This window comes from Clarias gariepinus, chromosome 18 (genome assembly GCF_024256425.1).
Source record: "Clarias gariepinus isolate MV-2021 ecotype Netherlands chromosome 18, CGAR_prim_01v2, whole genome shotgun sequence".
In the NCBI taxonomy this organism is placed as follows: domain Eukaryota; kingdom Metazoa; phylum Chordata; class Actinopteri; order Siluriformes; family Clariidae; genus Clarias; species Clarias gariepinus.
Window position 1 is genome coordinate 29,376,690 of NC_071117.1, and position 22,691 is coordinate 29,399,380.

Here is a 22,691-nt window from a genome sequence, read left to right on the forward strand (position 1 = left end):
CTAGAGTCATTAATGAGGAAGTGTTTTCGGGTATAACGCGTCGCAGCACTCCGCTGATCTGATGCAGGGCGATTATGTAAATGTGTAAATGTCTGCAGGTCTGTTCTTCTACACAGATTATTTTAGACTCGCTCTGTTCTCGCCATCTTGAGAGTCGTTCCGTTTGCACGCTGGAAGGAAACTCACTAAACGAGCCTTTGGAGGCCTAATGCTTCGACGCGACTGAACCGCAGAGTGAAGGAGCGAGACTCAGAGAGAAACGGGAACTGATGCAATCTCCTGCTCGATACCGCAAGAGGAGCTGGACCAGGACGCTTCGGTGTCTAATTAGGAGTTTCTCAAAGGACTAAGACAACACACACACACACACACACAGAACTGCTGAAGTGGAATCTCTGCTTGGATGTTATTTTTTAGAAGTAAATTAAACTGTAGAGCGTGAGGTCATTCTGCAGGACGACGGCCCTCCTGACGTACATGACACGATGATGATATTTCTCCTACAGTATTTTCACGCTTCTGTCTCCGTATCGGAGACGGTTATGGAGACGCATTAATGAGGTCTGAGAGCTGATTGTGAACACATCACACTCCTGCAGTCTGGATCCTGAAGAGTGAGATGACTGTAAAACCACACGGTACTTCCTGTTTCACATCAGCAGGGAATTTAGGTACCAGGAGACACAGCGGGTTCCCCGTACACAGCACGCATCGGACTGGACGCTGTGCTCTCCTCACGACGTCGTTAGCCGTCGTTTTCCTCTGCAGCGTGGCGGCTTTTCTGTCAGACGCAGGATCGAAATCGTAGTGAGGTTATGAGGTCACGACCCGAGAAAGTAATACACCAATTTATTCAATTATAAGTTCTCATGATGTAGTGGACCTGAACAAACTCTCCACAAACTCAGAAAAAGGAATTAAAGTGAAACACACACACACAGTTATTATTCTTTATTTGGAACATTTGGAGGAACAAGTAAATAAAAAATGTTCGTATTTCCTGATCTCACAGCGGGGACGCGGCAACACACGAGGCTCCCAGATTGTGTGTGTGTGTGTGAGAGTGTGAGAGTGTGTGTGTGTGTGTGTGTGTGTGTAAGCGCAGTGTTTAAGCGACGGTCTGACGGCTGAACAGGTCGAGTGTCACGGCACTGAGGAACACCGGGATGCTCTTCTGGTGGAAGAGGTGCAGCTCCACCAGCTCGGTCAGCGTGCGCGAGAAATCCGTCTCCAGGAGCTGCATGCTTCCAGTTCCCACCGCTCCGCTGGCCTGGGGAAGAATACACACACACACACGATTAGTTCAGTGCAGGGTTAATCTACAGTGCGCACACACACACACACACACACACACGCTAAGCGCAGGCAGAGTCGCTGGAGAAGGCACTTGGTCCGCCCCGGCATGGCGCGGCGTGGTGTCGTCCCGGGCGCCATGCGGGTTTGTTTTCCTCTTCTCCCCTAAATCACACTTACGAAAGGTCAACTGCATGTTTCTTCTGTTCTCAGACTGAGATTTATTCAAATTCTGACCTTATCAGCGTGTGTTTGCATATTCAGCACCTCAGAAATGTGCAGCGAGCGATATTCGACCTTTTCGTCAACAATGTGTTTTGTTTTTTCAACTTGCAAAATCTAACATCGAGCGCGAGAGCACGGCGGGAACACGCAAGCTCAACGAGCCCCATAAAGTTACCACGGATTAGCCGTGCTCAAACTTCATCAGGGTCCTAATGAAGCTTGGTTTCGCTCCACACACTCCGGCAGTGTGTAGTGATCAAAAACGCAAAAAAGCCAGTCTTACGTTCACACTTAACCCCGCCCACTAAACCTGATCAGGCCTTGAGGAGAGATAAAAAGATAAAATAGCGCCTCCTAGACTCAGTGTGTATGAACGCATCCAGTGATGCAGCTCAGCAACTGCAGGGTGCCATTACTTTCACCTTGTCTGGAGAGCCAGACTAATTAGTTTTAATTCATGGATTTGTTTTGAAAGCTGGCATTAAATTAGCACATAATTAAAATAAATAAGACATTTAAAGGTGAAAATTCATCATTAAACTTGTTGATGATTAAACAATCTGAAAACCATCGATGTTCAGAGGTTCAGAGGAACGAGTCGCCACGCAGGAGTTTACACACGCCATCACGAGACACGCGGCTTCTCCTGAAACACACACGTGGAAAGGCAGGAATAATTTTGTGACGAGTGGGAGGAGCTTTCACTTTCTCCCCTCCTCCACACGTTACTCTCAGAGTAACAAATGAAATCGACTGGGTTCCGTCTGGAAATCTGTGAAAAGAACTGAGACGTCTGCTCCGAGGCTGCAGGTCTCCTGCGCGCTACACAAGCGACTCGCGACACTCGCTGGAGACCTGGAACCTCAGCGTTCATTAACTTCTCTAAACACGATCCCACTCTTCGATTGTGATTTTTATTAATGTGGTGTATAATTAATTCCATACAGAACTCGTTTCTTCCCTAATCAGTGTGTGACGCTGTGAGAGCGAGCGGGAAAGCGTCATGGAATTATCTGTGAATTAAAGAGGTGTGAAGAGCTGGAAATGTTTAATCAGCTTTAAGTGCTGCTCAGAGTAAAACATAATTACACACACACACTAACACAGCTTTAACACAAGGGGGATATACATACACAATGTACACTTGCACCAACTCCCCCCCCCCCCCCCAGGCTTTAACTGAGTGAAGATCACCACGCTGTTTCTCCAACACCAGCGGTAACACCAAATAAACACCAGCATCAACACCAACATTAACACCAGCATTAACATCAAATAAACACGAGATAAACACCAGCATTAACACCAGCATTAACACCAGCATTAACACCAGCATTAACATCAAATAAACACCAGATAAACACCAGCATTAACATCAAATAAACACCAGAATAACATCAGGATAAACACCAGCATTAACAACAGATAACACCAGCATTAACAACAGATAACACCAGCATTAACATCAAATAAAAACCAGATAAACACCAGCATTACCACCAAATAAACACTAGATAAACATCATGATAAACACCAAATAAAGACCAGATAAACATCAGGATAAGCACCAGCACTAACACCAGATAAACACCAGATAAACACCAGATAAACACCAGCATTAACACCAGATAAACACCAGCATTAACATCAAATAAACACCAGATAAACACCAGCATTAACAACAGTTAAACACCAGCATTAACACCAGATAAACACCAGCATTAACACCAGATAAACACCAGCATTAACACCAGATAAACAACAGCATTAACACCAGATAAACTCCAGGATAAACATCAAATAAACAGCAGATTTACACTAGCATTAACACCAGATGAACATCAGATAAACACCAGATAAACACCAGGACAAACATCAGCATTAAAAGTAAAACAGCACCCACACCAGCGTGGCCCATCACACTCTCCTTCTTTTCTGTTTTCGACACGTTTAGATCGATAACCCTGAGCATCTTTGCTACGGCTCAATTAACCGGCGCTGTGGTGCAGAACCGCCTGTCAGCTCTCCACAACGATCAGCTGAGCGTCTATTCATCAGCGCGCTAATGGAAACGAGAATACGCATGAAAAGTACTGATCCTGCAATGCGTATAAAATCAATCTCGCTAACACGACTGGTTAAACCGAGCTTCTCTCTCTCTCTCAAGTCGAGAGTCTAAAACTTTAAAAAACATTTCATCCAGGCTTTCCGAAGGTCTTCAGAGGTTCGGTTCTGCTGGGGGAAATCGGCCTGCTAATTAAAGATGGTTAGAGGACAGACGGGAAGTCTACTGTAACCCCACTACTGTAATCACTCTTCACAGCCGTGCTGAACAGAAACGCATCTCAAAAATAAGATGATTAAGGAGGATGAGCTTTAGCAGAACTACATCAGGTTCTGTTTCTGTCAGCCAAGAACAGGAATCTGAGGCTACACTGTGGAGAGCTGAAAACTAGAAGAACATTACAGCATCGAGAGCAGGACTCCATGGACTCTGTGGGACCAGTGCAGCCAGTTCTGCTGGTGTAACAGTGTGGAGATTAGGGTTTAACATCAGCCTCATGCAGAACCTGATGGCCACCATGACCAGAATCTCCAGTGTTTCCAGCATCGTGTGGAGTCCATAAAGACCAACGGCGATAGCTTATATAAAGCTCTTGCTCTTCTTATCGCTGTACTTGACATTGTGCTGGGGGTCAGGGGTCGTTTAGTGGTTAAGACGTTGAACTACGGTTCAGAAGGTCCCAGGTTCACACTCCATCAAGTTGTCCCTGTTGGGCCCGAGAGCGATAACTACTTAACTACTCAGATTTATAAATAAATAAAAATGTAAGTCACTCTGGATAAGGGGTTCGGCCAAATGTAAAAATCACTAGAAAACGGTAAAGTTGTTTTCAATTATTGTTTTAAATTATATATATATATATATATATATATATATATATATATATATTTATATATATATATATTATTAAAAAAAAACATTAAATACAAATAGAGTGTCATAAAAACTTTTTCGCCCACCTCCTGTTTTTTTTTTTTTGTTGTTATATTTGTCTCTCTTAAATGCTTAAGATCATAAATCAAATGTTTATCTTAGAAATATATGGGTAAAAAAATTTTAATAAATAAAATTCAGGTTTTGGAGTGGCCTAGTCAAAGTCTGAACTTGAATCTGATAGAGATGAACTTAGACCGTTCATGCTCAAAAACCCTCAATGCGGCTAAACTGTAACAATTCTGCAAAGAAGAGCGGACCAAAATTCATCCACGGTGATGTGAATGACTCAGTGCCAGTTATCACAAACACTGGACTGTGGATGTTACTGTCAAGGATGGCACAGCCAGTTATTAGGACTTAACAAATGGTTCGTCTTCGCTCCTTTAATTTCCCTGAACTCCACCGTTTAGTCTTAAACTCTAGATTTATTTTACCCCACAGATGTGTTTTAAAAGTTCCTGACTGTGTGTTCGTTACTGTAATAGCCTGCAGATTTTCGCGGTTTGATAGTTACACAGGTTAACCACGACGCAGCTTTGATCCCACACAGAGCGCTCCACGCGGCGTAAACAGACCCAATCTCCAGCCGGGAGACGAGACAGGTCTCCCTCGTTAAGACGTCTGCTCGGGGACGAGGACTCAATTCACTAATCAGTGAAATGCAGAGGCTTCACTCACATGCAGATTCTGACATTTAGCTTTCAGAGGCGAGAGAGAGCGCGGAGTCTCCGTACACAATGTTTATTAAAAAGAAAAAGAACCAGCCTGAAGAACCAGTGGTGACTCTTAATCATCTCGAGTCTCTGGAAGAACTGATTCTTCATGTTTCTACATCACTGATCTCTCTCTCACACACACACACACACACACACACACAAACACACACACACACACACACAAACACACACACACACACACACACACAGCAGTAGGACGCCAAATAAATGAGAGGAGAGACAAGACAGGAGCATCAGTGGGAATTGTGCAGGATCTCAGAAGGACGTCTCTGAACACTGACCTGTCACACACACACACAATGTCTCAGTCTGAGGCTCTGTCCCGAGTTTTATTTTCACTACACTGAGTCTCTGCTCATCTCAGGAGATCACACTCCGCCCTGAAACACTGTCAATGTGTTTATACTGAAGTGTGTATGATGTGTTTAGTCACGGTGTTGATTAGAGCGGTGTATCAGACCTGACTGATGATTGGACTGGAATCAAGATTTTCGCTTTGATTCAGTAACACTCATGTTTAGTGTCTTTTAAGTATAAATATTAATGTTAAATAAATGTTAAATAATAATAATAATATTAATAAACATTAGTTATTAAGAGTATTTTATAAACACTGTTGTGCAAGTTGTGTTGATTGTTTAACTTTCACGTCTCATACAAGAGATAACGTAGAGATAAACTTCTGCTCCGCACTCCAGTCCAGTAGGGTGTTGGTGTTACTGATGATAACTGGGGTGATGGTGGTGTTGATGGTGGTTGCCTTGACAGAGGTGGTGTTTGTGTTTGTGGTGTTGATGATAACTGGGGTGCTGGTGGAGGTGTTGGTGTTGTTAATGATGGCTATGTATGTGTTGATGGTAGTGCTGAAAGTGGTGGTACCCTCGACATTAGTGCTGTTGGTGACGGTGGTCATGTTATCAGTGGTGTTGGTGTTTGTGGTGGTGTTTGTGTTGACTGTCGTGATGGTAGTGGTGGTGTTGATTGTGTTGATGGTGTTGATGGTAGTGGCAGTGACGATGGTGGTGTTGATGGTAGTGGCAGCGACGGTGGTGGTGTTGAGGTGGAGGTCTAGAGGTGGTGGTAAAACCACCAGCCGACCAGCTCTCTGTACGTAGAGACATTTTTACATTTTACTTTAGTCTTTTTTATTTTTTAATCCAGCTTCAATAAACTTTTAGACCGGCGTCCACAAGAGGACGTCTCTGTGATGGACAGCAGTACAGAGAGGAAATAGCCATACTGACGGAATGAACCACAGACGACTTGAGGGACGGATTCTCTCGCCTCACCTTCCATCAGAAAGGAGAATACACGCTCTGTAAACACTCCTCCACTATACAGCCTGGAACACTCCACACTCACCATGTCAGGCAAGGAACACCCCAGGAACATCAATACAACATCACTACAGCAGCAACCAACAACTGATCAGAAAGTAATGGACACGAGGTAAAGGGCATGAGGTGAAGGACACGAGGAACTCCGTTATAGGAAACTGTGAGGCTTCTCCCAGAGCTTCTTCTCTCAGGTTCTCTCGTCATACCCTGCTGCGTCTTCTTGAAGCTCAGATTCTGAGGATGAAATCATCTCCAGAGCATGATGTCCACCACCACCACCACGTTTCACTACAGGGGATGGGGTTACCTGAGACACGACCTGCGTCAGCACCGTGAGACCCAAACCTTCACTCCTCTTATACTCCTCCAGATGGAAGGCCTGAGTGTGGCTTCCATCAACATCTCTAAATACTAAAGTATTGTTCGTCCAGTTAGTGTTTGTTTAGGTAGTTTTGGGGGGTAAATACTTTTGCAAGCCACTCTATATTGTTTTTTTATGCTAAACACTCTGTTATTAGAACCACAGAACAGTGTGTGTGTGTGTGTGTGTGTGTGTGTGTGTGTGTGTGTGTGTGTGTGTGTGTGTGTGTGTGTATGAGAGAGAGACAAAGGTATATCCTGAAAGTGTGGGAATGAGTGAGTTGTGGGCGTGGCAGGCGTGGCATCACATCTAATAAAACTCTCTCTAAAACTTTGACACATTCCATTAGCACTAATCTGATCAGCCACGCTATCTCTCTCAGCACGACACACACACACACACACACACACACACACACACACACACACACACACAGGGCTTCAGGATGTAATCAGCGGCTCGGTTAGACTCGCTAATCAGCTCCTGATTGGACAGGAGAGAACCCCAGAGCTCCGCGCGCTCGCCGCGGCTATGACACCTGAGCAGGCGAGTGTGTGAACGCGACACAAGCGCGGGGCTCGGGAACCGCGCGACTATACAGGCATGTGACAGGATGATCACAAGCCACACCCTCCTTCAACGAGCTTAGACTAAAGGTCAAGACACGCCCATTTCTAAGAGACAACACTCATCTTACTTACACACACACACACACACACACACACACACACACACACACACACACACACACCTGCGTACCTCCTCACACTGAGCGAGCACCTGACACGCCCACTTACACCCTGACACGCCTTATTATACACTAACAAACAAATGGTACATCATTCCATCCTCCTCACAACAGACACACAGAGACTGGAGTGTGTGTGTGTGTGTGTGTGTGTGCGTGCACTTGTGCGTGAGAGAGAGAGAAAAACAAAAAACAACACACACACCAATCCCCTTCTAGTAATTCTCATCAGTAAGACAAACTGTCACAGAGGAAGCGCAGTGTGTGTGTGTGTGTGTGTGTGTGTGTGTACACAAGATCCTCAAGGTTAATAAATACTGACAGGAAATTATCTTTAGCAGGAGGGACTCAGGTGGTCTCAACACACCTGATTTGACACACCGCGCGCAAACACACACACACATACATACACAGAAACACACAAAGCACTGTGGGTTTTAAATTTTTTTTTTAAAAAGATCTGAAAATCAGCCGGGCGTCTGTGTGTGTGTGTGTGTGTGTGTGTGTGTGTGTGAGGCAGGAAGGTTAGATGGCATGGGCTTTTTTTTTAGACTAAAATAGGCACCTATGATTGGTCAGAGGTCTCTATAACACCACTCACACTGGAGACTCCTTACACTAAGGTTACACACACACACACACACACACACACACACACACACACACACCTCAACATGAGAATAATTTAAAAGGTCTGTTCTAGAGCATGAACCAACAGCTCCTGATGTAGAAGAAGAGGGAGTAAACACTGATGAGGTGAGGTCATGTGGGGTCATGTGAGGTCATGTGAGGTCATGTGAGGTCATGTGGGGTCATGTGACACAGGGTCAGGGCGCTCCCTAACGCTCTCCTCGCCCTCCTGTTTTCCTGCACGTTAAACGTTACAGTAATAAACAGCGAGTTTTATTTCACTGTGTTTTCAACCTGAGGATTTAAACGCGTCTCACGTCGGGACGCGCACTGTCTAGCGCCGCGTAGAGCTGTATAGCGCATGTAGAGCTGTGTAGCGCCTCGCTACATCATTTTCTGTTTATCCCAGATGATTTCAGAGTGTTGGGATGTTTTGGAGCGCTCGGCCGCGCGTCCCCGGTGTCAGGCTTTTATTAAGTCTCGAGTTCTTCACAAAACTGTTTACTGGAAAATTACATTTTTTTAATAATGGAAATCATCTCACAGACAATATCAGAGTTTTACTGGAAGTTTCAGCAAACACAAAGTTTCTCCAGCAGCGTTCTCATATATATAACACACACACACACACACACACACACACACGTCTTTAAAGTAAAAGCCTTCAGTCTGGGAACCAAACACAGACTGAGAGTTTAGCAGCAAAGGTTACTGAAGTTCATATCACAAGCAGGATGTCCTGTGGGCGTGGCCTGTAGTGTCTGTCCTGTGGGCGTGGCCTGTGGAAGTGGTGTGTAAGGTGTGCAGGTTTAAGCAGAATGAAGGACAGAAGATGAAGAGACTTCTTTAAACGGTCAGGGTATTAAAGCGGGAGGAGGACGCGGTGTAGCCCCGCCCGAGCTCTAACTGAGCCCTAACACATTGAAGAGAAGAACACTGAGGAGCCCTGGAGCCCCTGAGGAGAGATCTTCACGTGTGGACCAGGAGCTGTGTGCGGAGGAGAGTGATCAGGAGGAGGGACGACCCAACAGGACGAGTGCAGTGTGACCAGCTCTTAAAGCGCAGGAAGTGGACATGAGAGGCTTCTGTACCGCCGAGTCCGCGCTGTGAGGAGACGCCGCCGTGTTATAGAGCGCAGAGACGTGATGCAGCGCAGAGTTAAACATCACTGAACTCATAACACGAGAGCTCAAAACCGAACACACACATGACAAACACACACAGAGTTTCAGGACGATGCTCAAAACAGAACAAGAGAGAGAAGAAGAGACTGTAACGAGATGATCAGATGCTCTGTTTAAATAACGAGATAATAACGAGATAACGTCTTAGAATAACGAGTCCGTCAGCGTGTTAAATACTTCAGAGTCTAAAATAAGTGGCAAAACCTGTTAAATGTAAACGTTATATTTAATAAAGTCTTAAACAGGTGACGTTTCAGAGGAACATCAACCTTGAAGATTCAGGAGAGTACAATATATTTAATTACTATACTGTATAAGTAGTGTGTGTGTGTGTGTGTGTGTGTGTGTGTGTGTGTGTGTGTGTGTGTGTGTGCGCGTGTGCGCACCTTGAACAACAGCGAGTCCTCCATGCGCTCGGCGTACACCGAGGTCAGGCGGTACTGGTTCTCCACAGTGATGTCGATCTGGTACCCAGTCAGAACGTAGCAGGCGGTCCGGAACTCCTGGATCTTCTTCTGGAACACCTCCTTCAGACGCTGGTTCTTCAGCTTCGCGCTCTCCATCTGTTTACGCAGATCTGACAAAGGACACAGCACACGCGTTACTATAGCGATGAGATTCAAATAAACCTCAGAAGAAGGAAAAAGAGCGGTGACACCCACAATCAGGACACGCCCACCATCAGGACACGCCCACGGTTCAGTCAGGATGTACAACCATGATCGGGACACGCCCTCAATCATGACAAGCACTCATTCAAGACACGCCCACAGTCAAAAAACAACCAGGATCAGGACACGCCCACAGACAGGATGTACAACCAGGATCAGGACACACCTACAGTTAGGACACACACATCGCCAGGACACGCCTATCGTCAGGGCACGCCCACAATCAGGACATACATACAGTCAGAACACGCCCACAGTGAGGACGCACCTTCCTATGTTGTAAAATAATTTGCTCAGACACTGTGTGCATTATAAACAGTGAACCCATGTGGTGCTGGAGCGGGCGCTGATCCACACACTGCTGAACGCGGAACTCTTGGAATACAACTCCTTAAAATTACACCAAACATCATGATATAAATCAATAATGTGTGTATATTTTAAACCTGTGTGTGAGAGACGAGACAATAAGACACGTCTCACACACCAAAGAGAAGGTCAATCACACACACACACACACACACACAGGGGAAAGGAGCGGAGTGTTTATGAGGAGTGAAGGATTCACGCCGATGTTCTTATTGGTTACGAGTAATTTTCTCCACACGTACACTTCCTCCTTCCTGCATCTGGCACGCTCGAGCTTTCTGAGCAGCGATCAATGTGAAGAGAAAGAGAAAGAGAAGAAGCGATTCCCCCGGGGCTGCGGTGCGAGAGAACAAACACACGAAATCAGAGAAACCGAGAGAGAGAGAGAGAGAGATCTGAACACAATACCCTGGAAAAGCTGACTTCAGGTATGAAACGCAGGAAATAAAGGAGCGATAATCAGGGCTGTTGCCATGGCGACGGTGGATGCCAGGCCTGTCGATTTTCTTTACATTTCCAGCGAGAGAGAGAGAAAACACAGTGCTGATCACGAGCTTAATGAGAAAAATTCAAGACTTTTACCAGTCGAGCGCATACACACACACACACACACACAAACACACATACACACACACACACACACTGCAGTCGGAGACCTTACACCCCTGACTGTAAATTATTCTGGAGTAAACTGTAGATCTGAGCATCTGAGTGAAAATAAAACAACAGTACTGAATTAATAAGACATCAGGAACGGGGGAGAGAGAGAGAGGGAAAGAGAGGGAGACAGACAGAGAGAGAGAGACAGAAAGGGAGGGAGAGAGAGAGAGGAAGAGGGAGAGAAAGAGAGAGGGAGAGGGAGGGAGACAGACAGACAGAGAGAGGAAGAGAAGGAGAGGGAGAAAGAGAGAGAAAGAGAGAAGGAGACAAAGAGGGAGAGAGAGAGAAAGAGACAGACAGAGACAGAGAGAGAGGGAGACAGACAGAGAGGGAGGGAGGGAGACAGAGACAGACAGAGAGGGAGGGAGACAGACAGAGAGGGAGGGAGGGAGACAGAGACAGACAGAGAGGGACGGAGACAGACAGACAGAGAGAGACAGAGAGGGAGGGAGACTGAGAGAGACAGACAGAGAGGGAGGGAGACAGACAGAGAGGAGGGAGACAGACAGAGAGGGAGGGAGACAGACAGAGACAGACAGACAGAGAGGGAGGGAGACAGACAGAGAGGGACGGAGACAGACAGACAGAGAGAGACAGACAGAGGGAGGGAGACTGAGAGAGACAGACAGAGGGAGGGAGGGAGACAGACAGAGAGGGAGGGAGACAGACAGAGAGGGAGGGAGACAGACAGAGACAGACAGACAGAGAGGGAGGGAGACAGACAGAGACAGATACAGACAGAGACAGACAGAGAGGGAGGGAGAGGGAGACAGACAGACAGAGACAGACAGAGAGGGAGACAGACAGACAGAGACAGACAGAGAGGGAGACAGACAGACAGAGAGAGAAGGACAGAGAGGGAGACAGACAGACAGAGAGAGAAGGACAGAGAGGGAGACAGACAGACAGATACAGACAGAGAGGGAGACAGACAGACAGAGAGAGACAGAGAGAGAAATTAGTTCTGAAAGTAAACATTAAAAGGTGACTCACAGCACATCACGTCCCCCTCAGTAAATAAATAAATAAAACAAACACATAAATAAATATAAAGCCATAGTGAAGTCACTCCTCACACTGAAGTGATTTATTTCCATTTATTCAGAGTAAGACACGCCTCCCGTATCGCCATGGCAACGAGAAATCACTCATAGTCTGAGGGAGGCGTGTCTGAGTACGGAACCCCGCCCCCCCAAGGATGCGTACCCAATATCTCCTGTGAAGGCGGGAGGATGAGCGTGGTGTCGTCTGACGTGACGGCTCCGCCCGCTTCCAGCTTGCGAAGGCGCTCTCGCAGACGCTCGCACTCCACCTTCAGCTGCTCCGCCTCCTCGGCGCGCTCGTGCTTCGCCACGCTGGTGGGGTTCAGACGGAAGTGAACCACCTTAGTCTTCACCGGGTCATAATCACCCTGCAGACACACACACACACGAGTACGAGACGCTATGACTGACAGAAGGAGGAGAGAGAGAGAGAGAGAAGGAAGGGAGGGACAGGAGGGGGGGGGGGGATACCTGCAGGTTGTGTCTCTCTAGTCTCATCTCCAGAACGTTGTTCTGCTCCTCCAGTTTCTGGCGTTCTGACTCCAGCTCCTCAACCTTCAACCTGCAGGAACACACACACACACACACACACACACACACACACACACACACACCAAGTCATCACTCTGATAAACTGTGTGTGTCCGCGGCGCGAAGCGATGTGAAGAGGAAGGCAGGAGTTACCACAAGCTAGGTACCTTAGCTTTAGCGTAGCTAAACATTGGTGTATATGCTAACGTTACTTAGCGTCTGATTGAACCCAGCAGTCTGTACGCTACAAGCCGTCCCGCGTCACTCATACGGAACTGCAGCGATGACGGTTAAACTAGTCAGACTAGTGGTCATCTGAGGAACTGCACATTTTGGCACCCGAGTGTGTGAGAGTGACCCGGGTTTGGGTCGGTTCTGGTCCGGTCGGAGTCGAGTCCGGTGCTGCAGTGAGGAAGTGATCGATCACGCCGTGTGTTTTGGATTTTACGTGGGGTTTTTTGTGTCTGTGTGTGTGTGTGTGTGTCTGTGTGTGTGTGTGTCTGTGTGTGTGTGTGTCTGTGTGTGTGTGTGTCTGTGTGTGTGTGTGTGTCTGTGTGTGTGTGTGTGTGTGTGTGTGTGTGTGTGTGTCTGTGTGTGTGTGTGTCTGTGTGTGTGTGTGTGTCTGTGTGTGTGTGTGCGTCTGTGTGTCTGTGTGTGTGTGTCTGTGTGTGTGTGTCTGTGTGTGTGTGTCTGTGTGTGTGTGTGTCTGTGTGTGTGTGTGTCTGTGTGTGTGTGTGTCTGTGTGTGTGTGTGTCTGTGTGTGTGTGTCTGTGTGTGTGTGTCTGTGTGTGTGTGTGTCTGTGTGTGTCTGTGTATGTGTGTGTCTGTGTATGTGTGTGTCTGTGTATGTGTGTGTCTGTGTATGTGTGTGTCTGTGTATGTGTGTGTCTGTGTGTGTGTGTGTCTGTGTGTGTGTGTGTGTGTCTGTGTGTGTCTGTGTGTGTGTGTGTCTGTGTGTGTGTGTGTCTGTGTATGTGTGTGTCTGTGTGTGTGTGTGTGTGTCTGTGTGTGTGTGTGTCTGTGTATGTGTGTGTCTGTGTGTGTGTGTGTGTGTCTGTGTGTGTCTGTGTGTTGGTTTGGATGGAAAAAAGGAAGATAAATACTGGTCACAACATGTGTTTAACTGATTCTGTCATCTATATAATCACCAAATCATTTACTGACTCGGTGTGAAACTGCTGTGTGTGTTCAGCTCTCCTCCTGTACACACACACACACACACACACACACACACGTGTATAATGAGGTGAGTGGTGAGGTGGCCAGCATTCAGGTCGTACCGTCTCTGATAAACTAAAAGAAATGTCAGGAATGTTTGTTTTGCTGAGATGGGACTAATCACGCCAAGCGTGTGTGTGTGTGTGTGTGTGTGTCTGGTGGCTTCCTGGAGGGAAAACGCGCTTCCTGTCCCGTGTCTCACTGCTGTCCTCCTCCCGCTCCTCTCTGTTATCTCGTTGTCTCATCTACTTAATACGGTTTAATGGAGAGACCCGTTTCCATGGCAACCGCCCCTGTCAGCAGGGAGACGAGGAGATCCTTCCTGAGACGAGAGAGAGTGAATAATGTCTGTGAAATAACTTCTGACGGTCATGGAACTGGCGCGCGGGGTGTGACAGCGCGGCCGCGGGTGTGTGCGCCGTACGTTAGCGCCCCCGCGTTCCTCCTCGTCTCCCGCGAACACCGGCGCGCTTCAGTAAAACTCATGATTAATGTATGACGAGACGACAGGACGCTCCAGACGCCTGATTATAATAACGCCGAGCTCGTTAGGGACAAAAGGACCGTTTACATGTGACTCGTCTGATCAAAGAGCAAAGCACAAAGTCACGTTAATCAGAAATAACACTGCTCACACTAAACACACACACACACACACACACACACAGGAGTAGCCTCAGTACGAGCAGAGACGGGTGTGTGTGTGTGTGTGTGTGTGAAATCTGATTGGTGCAGCAGCAGACTTCATCATCCAATCAGATTTTATACTTTTGTTTACATACTTTTGTTTGTGCTTTACCTGTAACACACACACATGTATATGGTATAATATCTCACACACACACACACACACACACGTGTACAGGTCTCTTACCTTAGGAATGTAATCTCCTCCTCTGTTGCTATGGGACTCGACTCAGACACAGAACACTTCTGTTCTCTCAGAGACTCCAGTTCAACAGCAGCCTGTCACACACACACACACACACACACTATATATATATATATACACACACATATATATACACACACATTATATATATACATATATACACACACACACACACAGAGTTAATGCAGTTGCTACGGCGATGTGGAGAATTTTGATAAATGTTCTTATCAAATGGTTTTAAAGTGTGTGTCTCTGTTAACATGTGACGAGTGTGTGTGTGTGTGTGTGTTACAAGTGTGTGGGTGTGTGAGACGCGTGTGTGTCTGTGACGCGTGTATATGAGACGTGTGTGTGAGACGTGTGTGTGAGACGTGTGTGTGAGACGTGTGGGTGAGACGTGTGGGTGAGACGTGTGGGTGAGACGTGTGGGTAAGACGCGTTTGGGGTGTGGGTGAGACGTGTGTGTGAGACGTGTGGGTGAGACGTGTGGGTGAGACGCGTTTGGGGTGTGGGTGAGACGTGTGTGTGAGACACGTTTGACGCGTGTGTGAGACGTGTGACGTGTGTGAGACGTACGTGTGTTTCTGACGCGTGTGTGTGATTAAATGAGTTTAGTCTTCTCTCTTGTGTACACTGAGGAGTGTGTGTGTGTGTGTGTGTGTGTGTGTGTGTGTTTGAAGGAGAATAAGCTAATACCACACATGCTAACACTCCTCGTGATCCAATTAGTTAACGCTAACATGCTAGCTGGCGCGGACGACCCCGACTCTACTTATCTGAATCTGTCTGTGATCCCATCAGCCCCAACACCGAGTCTCACACACACACATGCACGCGGAGTACACACATGCACACTCGCACAAGCACACACACTTCTCCAGGAACCCTCTCTGCTCTGCTGCCCCCTACAGGAGGAGGAGGAACACGTCTGTGAGAAATGGGACGAGTTAAAGAGGGATCTGGGCCAGCGCTCCCACAAGCGCTCCACTGTTTAACGCCGCGGTGACACGGGGACGAGAGCCGACCTCCTGAAGGAGCAGTGCTGAATAAAGACCTTGTCGGTGTTGAGAGAGCGGCAAGGTCTTTATTCGCTACATCAACTCTACACTGTTACGGCAATGTTACACCACCGCTACACTGTTCCTGCACTTCTATACTGTTACTGCAGTGTTACACCACTGATACACTGTTACTGCCCAGTGTGCTACTCTGTTAAACCACCGTTACACACACAATGTTCCACTGTTAGGGAAACGCTACACTGTTACAGCAGCGGTATACTGTTACTGCAATGCTACACATTTACAGCAGTGTTACACCACCGCTACACATTTACATCACCACTACACCGTTAAACCACCGCTACACCGTTACACCACTGTTACACCACCGCATCGTTTCTGCAGCATAACGACAGTGTTACACCACTGCTACACATTTACATCACCACTACACCGTTACACCACCGCCACACCGTTACACCACCGCATCGTTTCTGCAGCATAACGACAGTGTTACACCACTGCTACAATGTTACACCACCGTTACACCACCGCTCTCGCAGTTATGCCGCTAAATTCTAATTCGTCTTTAGATGTTTGTTTTAAAGGTGCGTGTGTGTGTGTGTGCGTGTGTGTGCGTGTATGTATGTGCACACGTGTACCTGATGAGCTTGCAGTTTGAAGGTTCCAACCTCCTCCTGAGCTTTACACAGCTGGATCTACAACAGGACATAAATATAGAATTTATAATCAGGACCATGATATATGTGTGTGTGTGTGTGTGTGTGTGTGTGTGTGTGTGTGTGTGTGTAAATCAGAAGTCCAGATGTTCACCTCCATCTCAGTGTTGTGGTTCTGGACTTTCTGCAGCATCTCTTCAGCCTCTTTAACTCTGCGTGTGAGCTGAGGAGAGTACTCACTAGCGGCTAGCTCTGTGTCGTAGGACTCCAGGATCGCCCTCATACCGTCACGCTCCTGAAACACACACACACACACACACACAAAGTGTTTAACAGATACTTCACTCACACACAAAAAGATAAAAACAAAGACTACATAAAAACAACAACTAAACACAAACTCATGTACATGTGTATGTATAGGGGTGTGCGTGTGTATGTATATGTGCATGTGTGTGTGCATGTGTGTGTGTGTGTGTGTGTGTGTGTGTATTTAGAGTCGATTAAACAGAAGATCCAGCTCTGAAGCTTAGACCCAAAGATCAATAACACCTCAAGCTGTATCATCAACACGCACACATACACACACACCTACAATAATCTGATAAACTAATAAAAAATAAAATTTTAAGCTCTCTCTGTTAACCCTTCTCTCTCTCTCTCTCTCTCTCTCTCTCTCTGTGTGTTGACCTGTCTCTCTTTTTCTGTCTCTGTCTCTCTGTTTCTGTATCTGTTGACCTGTCTCTCTTACTCTCTGTTGATCTCTCTCAACCTCTCTCTCTCTCTCCCTCCCTTGACCCTTGTTTCTCTTTCAGTTCAGTTCTCTCCCTTTGTTGAGCTGTCTCTCTCTCTCTCCCTCTCCCGACCTGTCTCTCTGTCTCCCTCTCTCATCCTGTTTAGCTGTCTCCCTCTCTCTCTCTTTTGACCTGTCTCTCCCTCTGTTGATCTCTTTTTCGGTCTCTCTCTCCCTCTGTTGACCTGTCTCTCTCTCTCTTTCTTTTTCTCTCTGTTGTCCCGTCTCCCTCTCTGTTGACCTGCGTCTCTCTCTTTCTCATCCTGTTAAACTGTCTCTTTTTCCCTCTCTCTTTCTCCCTCTCTGTAGACCTCTCTCTCTCTCTCTGTTGACCTGTCTCTCTCACTCTCTTTTTCTCTTTCTCTCTCTGTTGACCTGTTTCTCTCTCGGTCTTTCTCTCTCTGTTGTCCCATCTCCCTCTCTGGTGACCTGTCTCTCTCTCTCTCTCTCTCTCTCTCTCTCTCTGTTGACCTGTCTCTCTCTCTTGATGTCTCGGCATCTCTCTCTCTCTGTCTCACGGTCCCTCTCTCTTGTTCCCTTTCTCTCTCTCTCTCGCTCTCTTTCTGTCGTTCCCTCTCCCTCGGTCCTTCGCTTTCTCTCTGCTAATTTTTCTGTCTCTCTCTCTCCCTCGCTCTCTGCTGATCTCTCGGTCTCTCTCTCTCTCTCTCTCTGCTGATCTCTCGGTCCCTCTCTCTCTCTCTCTGCTGATCTCTCGGTCCCTCTCTCTCTCTCTGCTGATCTCTCGGTCTCTCTCTCTCTGCTGATCTCTCGGTCCCTCTCTCTCTGCTGATCTCTCGGTCTCTCTCTCTCTCTGCTGATCTCTCGGTCTCTCTCTCTCTCTGCTGATCTCTCGGTCTCTCTCTCTCTCTGCTGATCTCTCGGTCCCTCTCTCTCTCTCTCTGCTGATCTCTCGGTCCCTCTCTCTCTCTCTCTGCTGATCTCTCGGTCTCTCTCTCTCTCTCTCTGCTGATCTCTCGGTCTCTCTCTCTCTCTGCTGATCTCTCGGTCTATCTCTCTCTCTGCTGATCTCTCGGTCTCTCTCTCTCTCTGCTGATCTCTCGGTCTCTCTCTCTCTCTGCTGATCTCTCGGTCTCTCTCTCTGCTGATCTCTCGGTCTCTCTCTCTCTCTCTGCTGATCTTTCGGTCTCTCTCTGTCTCTCTCTGCTGATCTTTCGGTCTCTCTCTGTCTCTCTCTCTGCTGATCTTTCGGTCTCTCTCTGTCTCTCTCTCTGCTGATCTTTCGGTCTCTCTCTGTCTCTCTCTCTGCTGATCTTTCGGCCTCTCTCTGTCTCTCTCTCTGCTGATCTTTCGGTCTCTCTCTGTCTCTCTCTCTGCTGATCTTTCGGTCTCTCTCTGCTGATTTTTCTTTCTTTCTTTCTCTCTGCTGATCCTTCTGTCTCTCTCTCTCTCTCTCTCTCTCTCTGCTGATCTTTCTGTTCTGTATCTCTCGGTCTCTCTCTCTGCTGATCTCTCGGTCTCTCTCTCTCTGCTGATCTCTCGGTCTCTCTCTCTCTCTCTGCTGATCTCTCGGTCTCTCTCTCTCTCTCTGCTGATCTCTCGGTCTCTCTCTCTCTCTCTGCTGATCTCTCGGTCTCTCTCTCTCTCTCTCTGCTGATCTCTCGGTCTCTCTCTCTCTGCTGATCTCTCTGTCTCTCTCTCTCTGCTGATTTTTCTTTCTTTCTTTCTCTCTGCTGATCCTTCTGTCTCTCTCTCTCTCTCTCTCTGCTGATCTTTCTGTTCTGTATCTCTCGGTCTCTCTCTCTGCTGATCTCTCGGTCTCTCTCTCTCTCTCTGCTGATCTCTCGGTCTCTCTCTCTCTCTCTGCTGATCTCTCGGTCTCTCTCTCTCTCTCTGCTGATCTCTCGGTCTCTCTCTCTCTGCTGATTTTTCTTTCTTTCTTTCTCTCTGCTGATCCTTCTGTCTCTCTCTCTCTCTCTCTCTGCTGATCTTTCTGTTCTGTATCTCTCGGTCTCTCTCTCTGCTGATCTCTCGGTCTCTCTCTCTCTCTCTGCTGATCTCTCGGTCTCTCTCTCTCTCTCTGCTGATCTCTCGGTCTCTCTCTCTCTCTCTGCTGATCTCTCGGTCTCTCTCTCTCTCTCTCTCTGCTGATCTCTCGGTCTCTCTCTCTCTCTCTCTCTGCTGATCTCTCGGTCTCTCTCTCTCTCTCTCTCTGCTGATCTCTCGGTCTCTCTCTCTCTCTCTGCTGATCTCTCGGTCTCTCTCTCTCTCTCTGCTGATCTCTCGGTCTCTCTCTCTCTCTCTGCTGATCTCTCGGTCTCTCTCTCTCTCTCTCTGCTGATCTCTCTGTCTCTCTCTCTCTCTCTGCTGATCTCTCGGTCTCTCTCTCTCTCTCTGCTGATCTCTCGGTCTCTCTCTCTCTCTCTGCTGATCTCTCGGTCTCTCTCTCTCTCTCTGCTGATCTCTCGGTCTCTCTCTCTCTCTCTGCTGATCTCTCTGTCTCTCTCTCTCTCTCTGCTGATCTCTCGGTCTCTCTCTCTCTCTCTGCTGATCTCTCTGTCTCTCTCTCTCTGCTGATCTCTCTGTCTCTCTCTCTCTCTCTGCTGATCTCTCTGTCTCTCTCTGCTGATCTCTCTGTCCCTCTCTGTCTCTCTCTGCTGATCCTTCTGTCCCTCTCTCTCTCTCTCTGCTGATCCTTCTGTCCCTCTCTCTCTCTCTCTGCTGATCCTTCTGTCCCTCTCTCTCTCTCTCTCTCTGCTGATCCTTCTGTCTCTCTCTCTCTCTCTCTCTCTCTGCTGATCTCTCTGTCTCTCTCTCTCTCTCTCTCTGCTGATCTCTCTGTCTGTCTGTCTCTCTCTCTCTCTGCTGACCTCTCTGTCTCTCTCTCTCTCTCTCTGCTGACCTCTCTGTCTCTCTCTCTCTCTCTCTCTGCTGACCTCTCTGTCTCTCTCTCTCTCTCTGCTGACCTCTCTGTCTCTCTCTCTCTCTCTCTGCTGACCTCTCTGTCTCTCTCTCTCTCTCTCTGCTGACCTCTCTGTCTCTCTCTCTCTCTCTCTGCTGACCTCTCTGTCTCTCTCTCTCTCTCTCTGCTGACCTCTCTGTCTCTCTCTCTCTCTCTCTCTGCTGACCTCTCTGTCTCTCTCTCTCTCTCTCTGCTGATCTCTCTGTCTGTCTCTCTCTCTGCTGATCTCTCTGTCTGTCTCTCTCTCTGCTGATCTCTCTGTCTCTCTCTCTCTCTCTGCTGATCCCTCTGTCTCTCTCTCTCTCTCTGCTGATCCTTCTGTCTCTCTCTCTCTCTCTGCTGATCCTTCTGTCTCTCTCTCTCTCTCTGCTGATCTTTCTGTCTCTCTCTCTCTCTCTGCTGATCTTTCTGTCTCTCTCTCTCTCTGCTGATCTTTCTGTCTCTCTCTCTCTCTCTGCTGATCCTTCTGTCTCTCTCTCTCTGCTGATCCTTCTGTCTCTCTCTCTCTCTCTGCTGATCCTTCTGTCTCTCTCTCTCTCTCTGCTGATCCTTCTGTCTCTCTCTCTCTCTCTGCTGATCCTTCAGTCTCTCTCTCTCTCTCTGCTGATCCTTCAGTCTCTCTCTCTCTCTCTGCTGATCCTTCAGTCTCTCTCTCTCTCTCTGCTGATCCTTCTGTCTCTCTCTCTCTCTCTGCTGATCCTTCTGTCTCTCTCTCTCTCTCTCTGCTGATCCTTCTGTCTCTCTCTCTCTCTCTCTGCTGATCCTTCTGTCTCTCTCTCTCTCTGCTGATCCTTCTGTCTCTCTCTCTCTCTCTGCTGATCCTTCTGTCTCTCTCTCTCTCTGCTGATCCTTCTGTCTGTCTCTCTCTCTCTGCTGATCCTTCTGTCTGTCTCTCTCTCTCTGCTGATCCTTCTGTCTGTCTCTCTCTCTCTGCTGATCCTTCTGTCTGTCTCTCTCTCTCTGCTGATCCTTCTGTCTGTCTCTCTCTCTCTGCTGATCCTTCTGTCTGTCTCTCTCTCTCTGCTGATCCTTCTGTCTGTCTCTCTCTCTCTGCTGATCCTTCTGTCTGTCTCTCTCCTCTGCTGATCTCTCGGTCTCTCTCTCTCTCTGCTGATCTCTCGGTCTCTCTCTCTCTCTGCTGATCTTTCTGTCTCTCTCTCTCTCTGCTGATCTTTCTGTCCCTCTCTCTCTCTCTGCTGATCTTTCTGTCTCTCTCTCTCTGCTGATCTTTCGGTCTCTCGGTCTCTCTCTCTGCTGATCTTTCGGTCTCTCTCTCTCTGCTGGTCTCTCTCTCTCTCTGCTGGTCTCTCTCTCTCTCTGCTGGTCTCTCTCTCTCTCTGCTGGTCTCTCTCTCTCTCTCCCCCTGTCTGCCTAACAGTGTGATAGGTAAATAAATGTTTGGATAAATAAGTACCAGTTTAAAATAGACAGGTATTTAAAGCATCTCGGGTTCAGTTAGAGTAGAGGTGCTGTAGTGGTGTTAAGGTTAAGTACTGTGATGTTAATGTGGGCGGGTCAGGGTTCAGAGGAGGCGTGGTCCTGGGTGGGGTGTTACTGATGCGGATCAGACCTTGGTCAGGAGCAGCACTCTCTTCTGCAGGCGGCGCACCAGAGCGTCCTGGTTCTCTCTCTTCTTCTGCTCCTCCAGGGCTTTGGAGCGAAACTCGGACGTCTCAGACTGGACCTGCACACGAGTCTTCTCCAGGCTGCGGATGCTGAGGGACAGAGGACAGGAGGAGAGAGAGAGACACAGAGAGAGAGAGAGAGACCTGGTGTTAGAGCGAGGGAGGTGAAGTGGTGAGACGTGTAGATCATTCTGCACATCCAGATGTTCACCACAGGCAAGGGTGCAGCAGCGTGCCTCCACATTACACTCGGTTTTATAGACGGCTGAACTGTAATAGGATACTGTGTGTGTGTGTCACAAGAGGAGGAATCCCTGAGCAGAAGCCTGACACAGTCAGAGCCGACTCTTTTCACCCCCTGACATCTCTTCTCTCTCTCTCTCTCACACACACACACACACACACTTGCGCCTCTGCAAGCTAAATCTTTAGCATCTAAATCACAAATTCTAATTTTATTTGTCACATACACCGTACGATATGCAGTGAAATGCTTATACGAGCGCCAGTGACCTTAAAAAATGTTTTAAGCTTATAGATAAGAAATAAATATGAATAAATGAAATATGATAGAAAATAAATTTAACTAGGATAAAAATAAAAATATACTGTACAAATAAGAACATTCACAATATAGCAAAATAGAGAAAATATTCATTTGTAAAAATGTAAAAATTTAGTGTGGAAAAAAAAGGACTTGAGTGTGTGCAAATAGGCATAAAAAGTGACTTATTAAAGTGTCGTGTGCAATGGTCCAGAAATGAAAATATAA

The 22,691-nt window shown here is 47.4% G+C and overlaps 1 protein-coding gene across 4 annotated transcripts in view; it reads right to left on the reverse strand.

Annotated features, from left to right (window-relative positions):
• Nucleotides 1-936: 936 nt before the first annotated feature.
• The window catches only part of mad1l1 (mitotic arrest deficient 1 like 1), a 41,792-nt gene continuing 20,037 nt past the window's right edge, over nucleotides 937-22,691 (reverse strand). For all 4 annotated transcript variants that reach the window (XM_053477658.1, XM_053477661.1, XM_053477662.1 and 1 more), the window contains 8 exons: nucleotides 21,865-22,009; nucleotides 16,736-16,876; nucleotides 16,564-16,620; nucleotides 14,883-14,974; nucleotides 12,731-12,821; nucleotides 12,423-12,627; nucleotides 9,903-10,093; nucleotides 937-1,270 (listed from right to left, as the gene is read on the reverse strand). In XM_053477658.1, coding sequence (XP_053333633.1) covers nucleotides 1,109-1,270; nucleotides 9,903-10,093; nucleotides 12,423-12,627; nucleotides 12,731-12,821; nucleotides 14,883-14,974; nucleotides 16,564-16,620; nucleotides 16,736-16,876; nucleotides 21,865-22,009 — 1,084 coding nt within the window. In that variant the 3' untranslated portion in view covers nucleotides 937-1,108. The remainder of the gene's footprint in view (nucleotides 1,271-9,902; nucleotides 10,094-12,422; nucleotides 12,628-12,730; nucleotides 12,822-14,882; nucleotides 14,975-16,563; nucleotides 16,621-16,735; nucleotides 16,877-21,864; nucleotides 22,010-22,691) is intronic.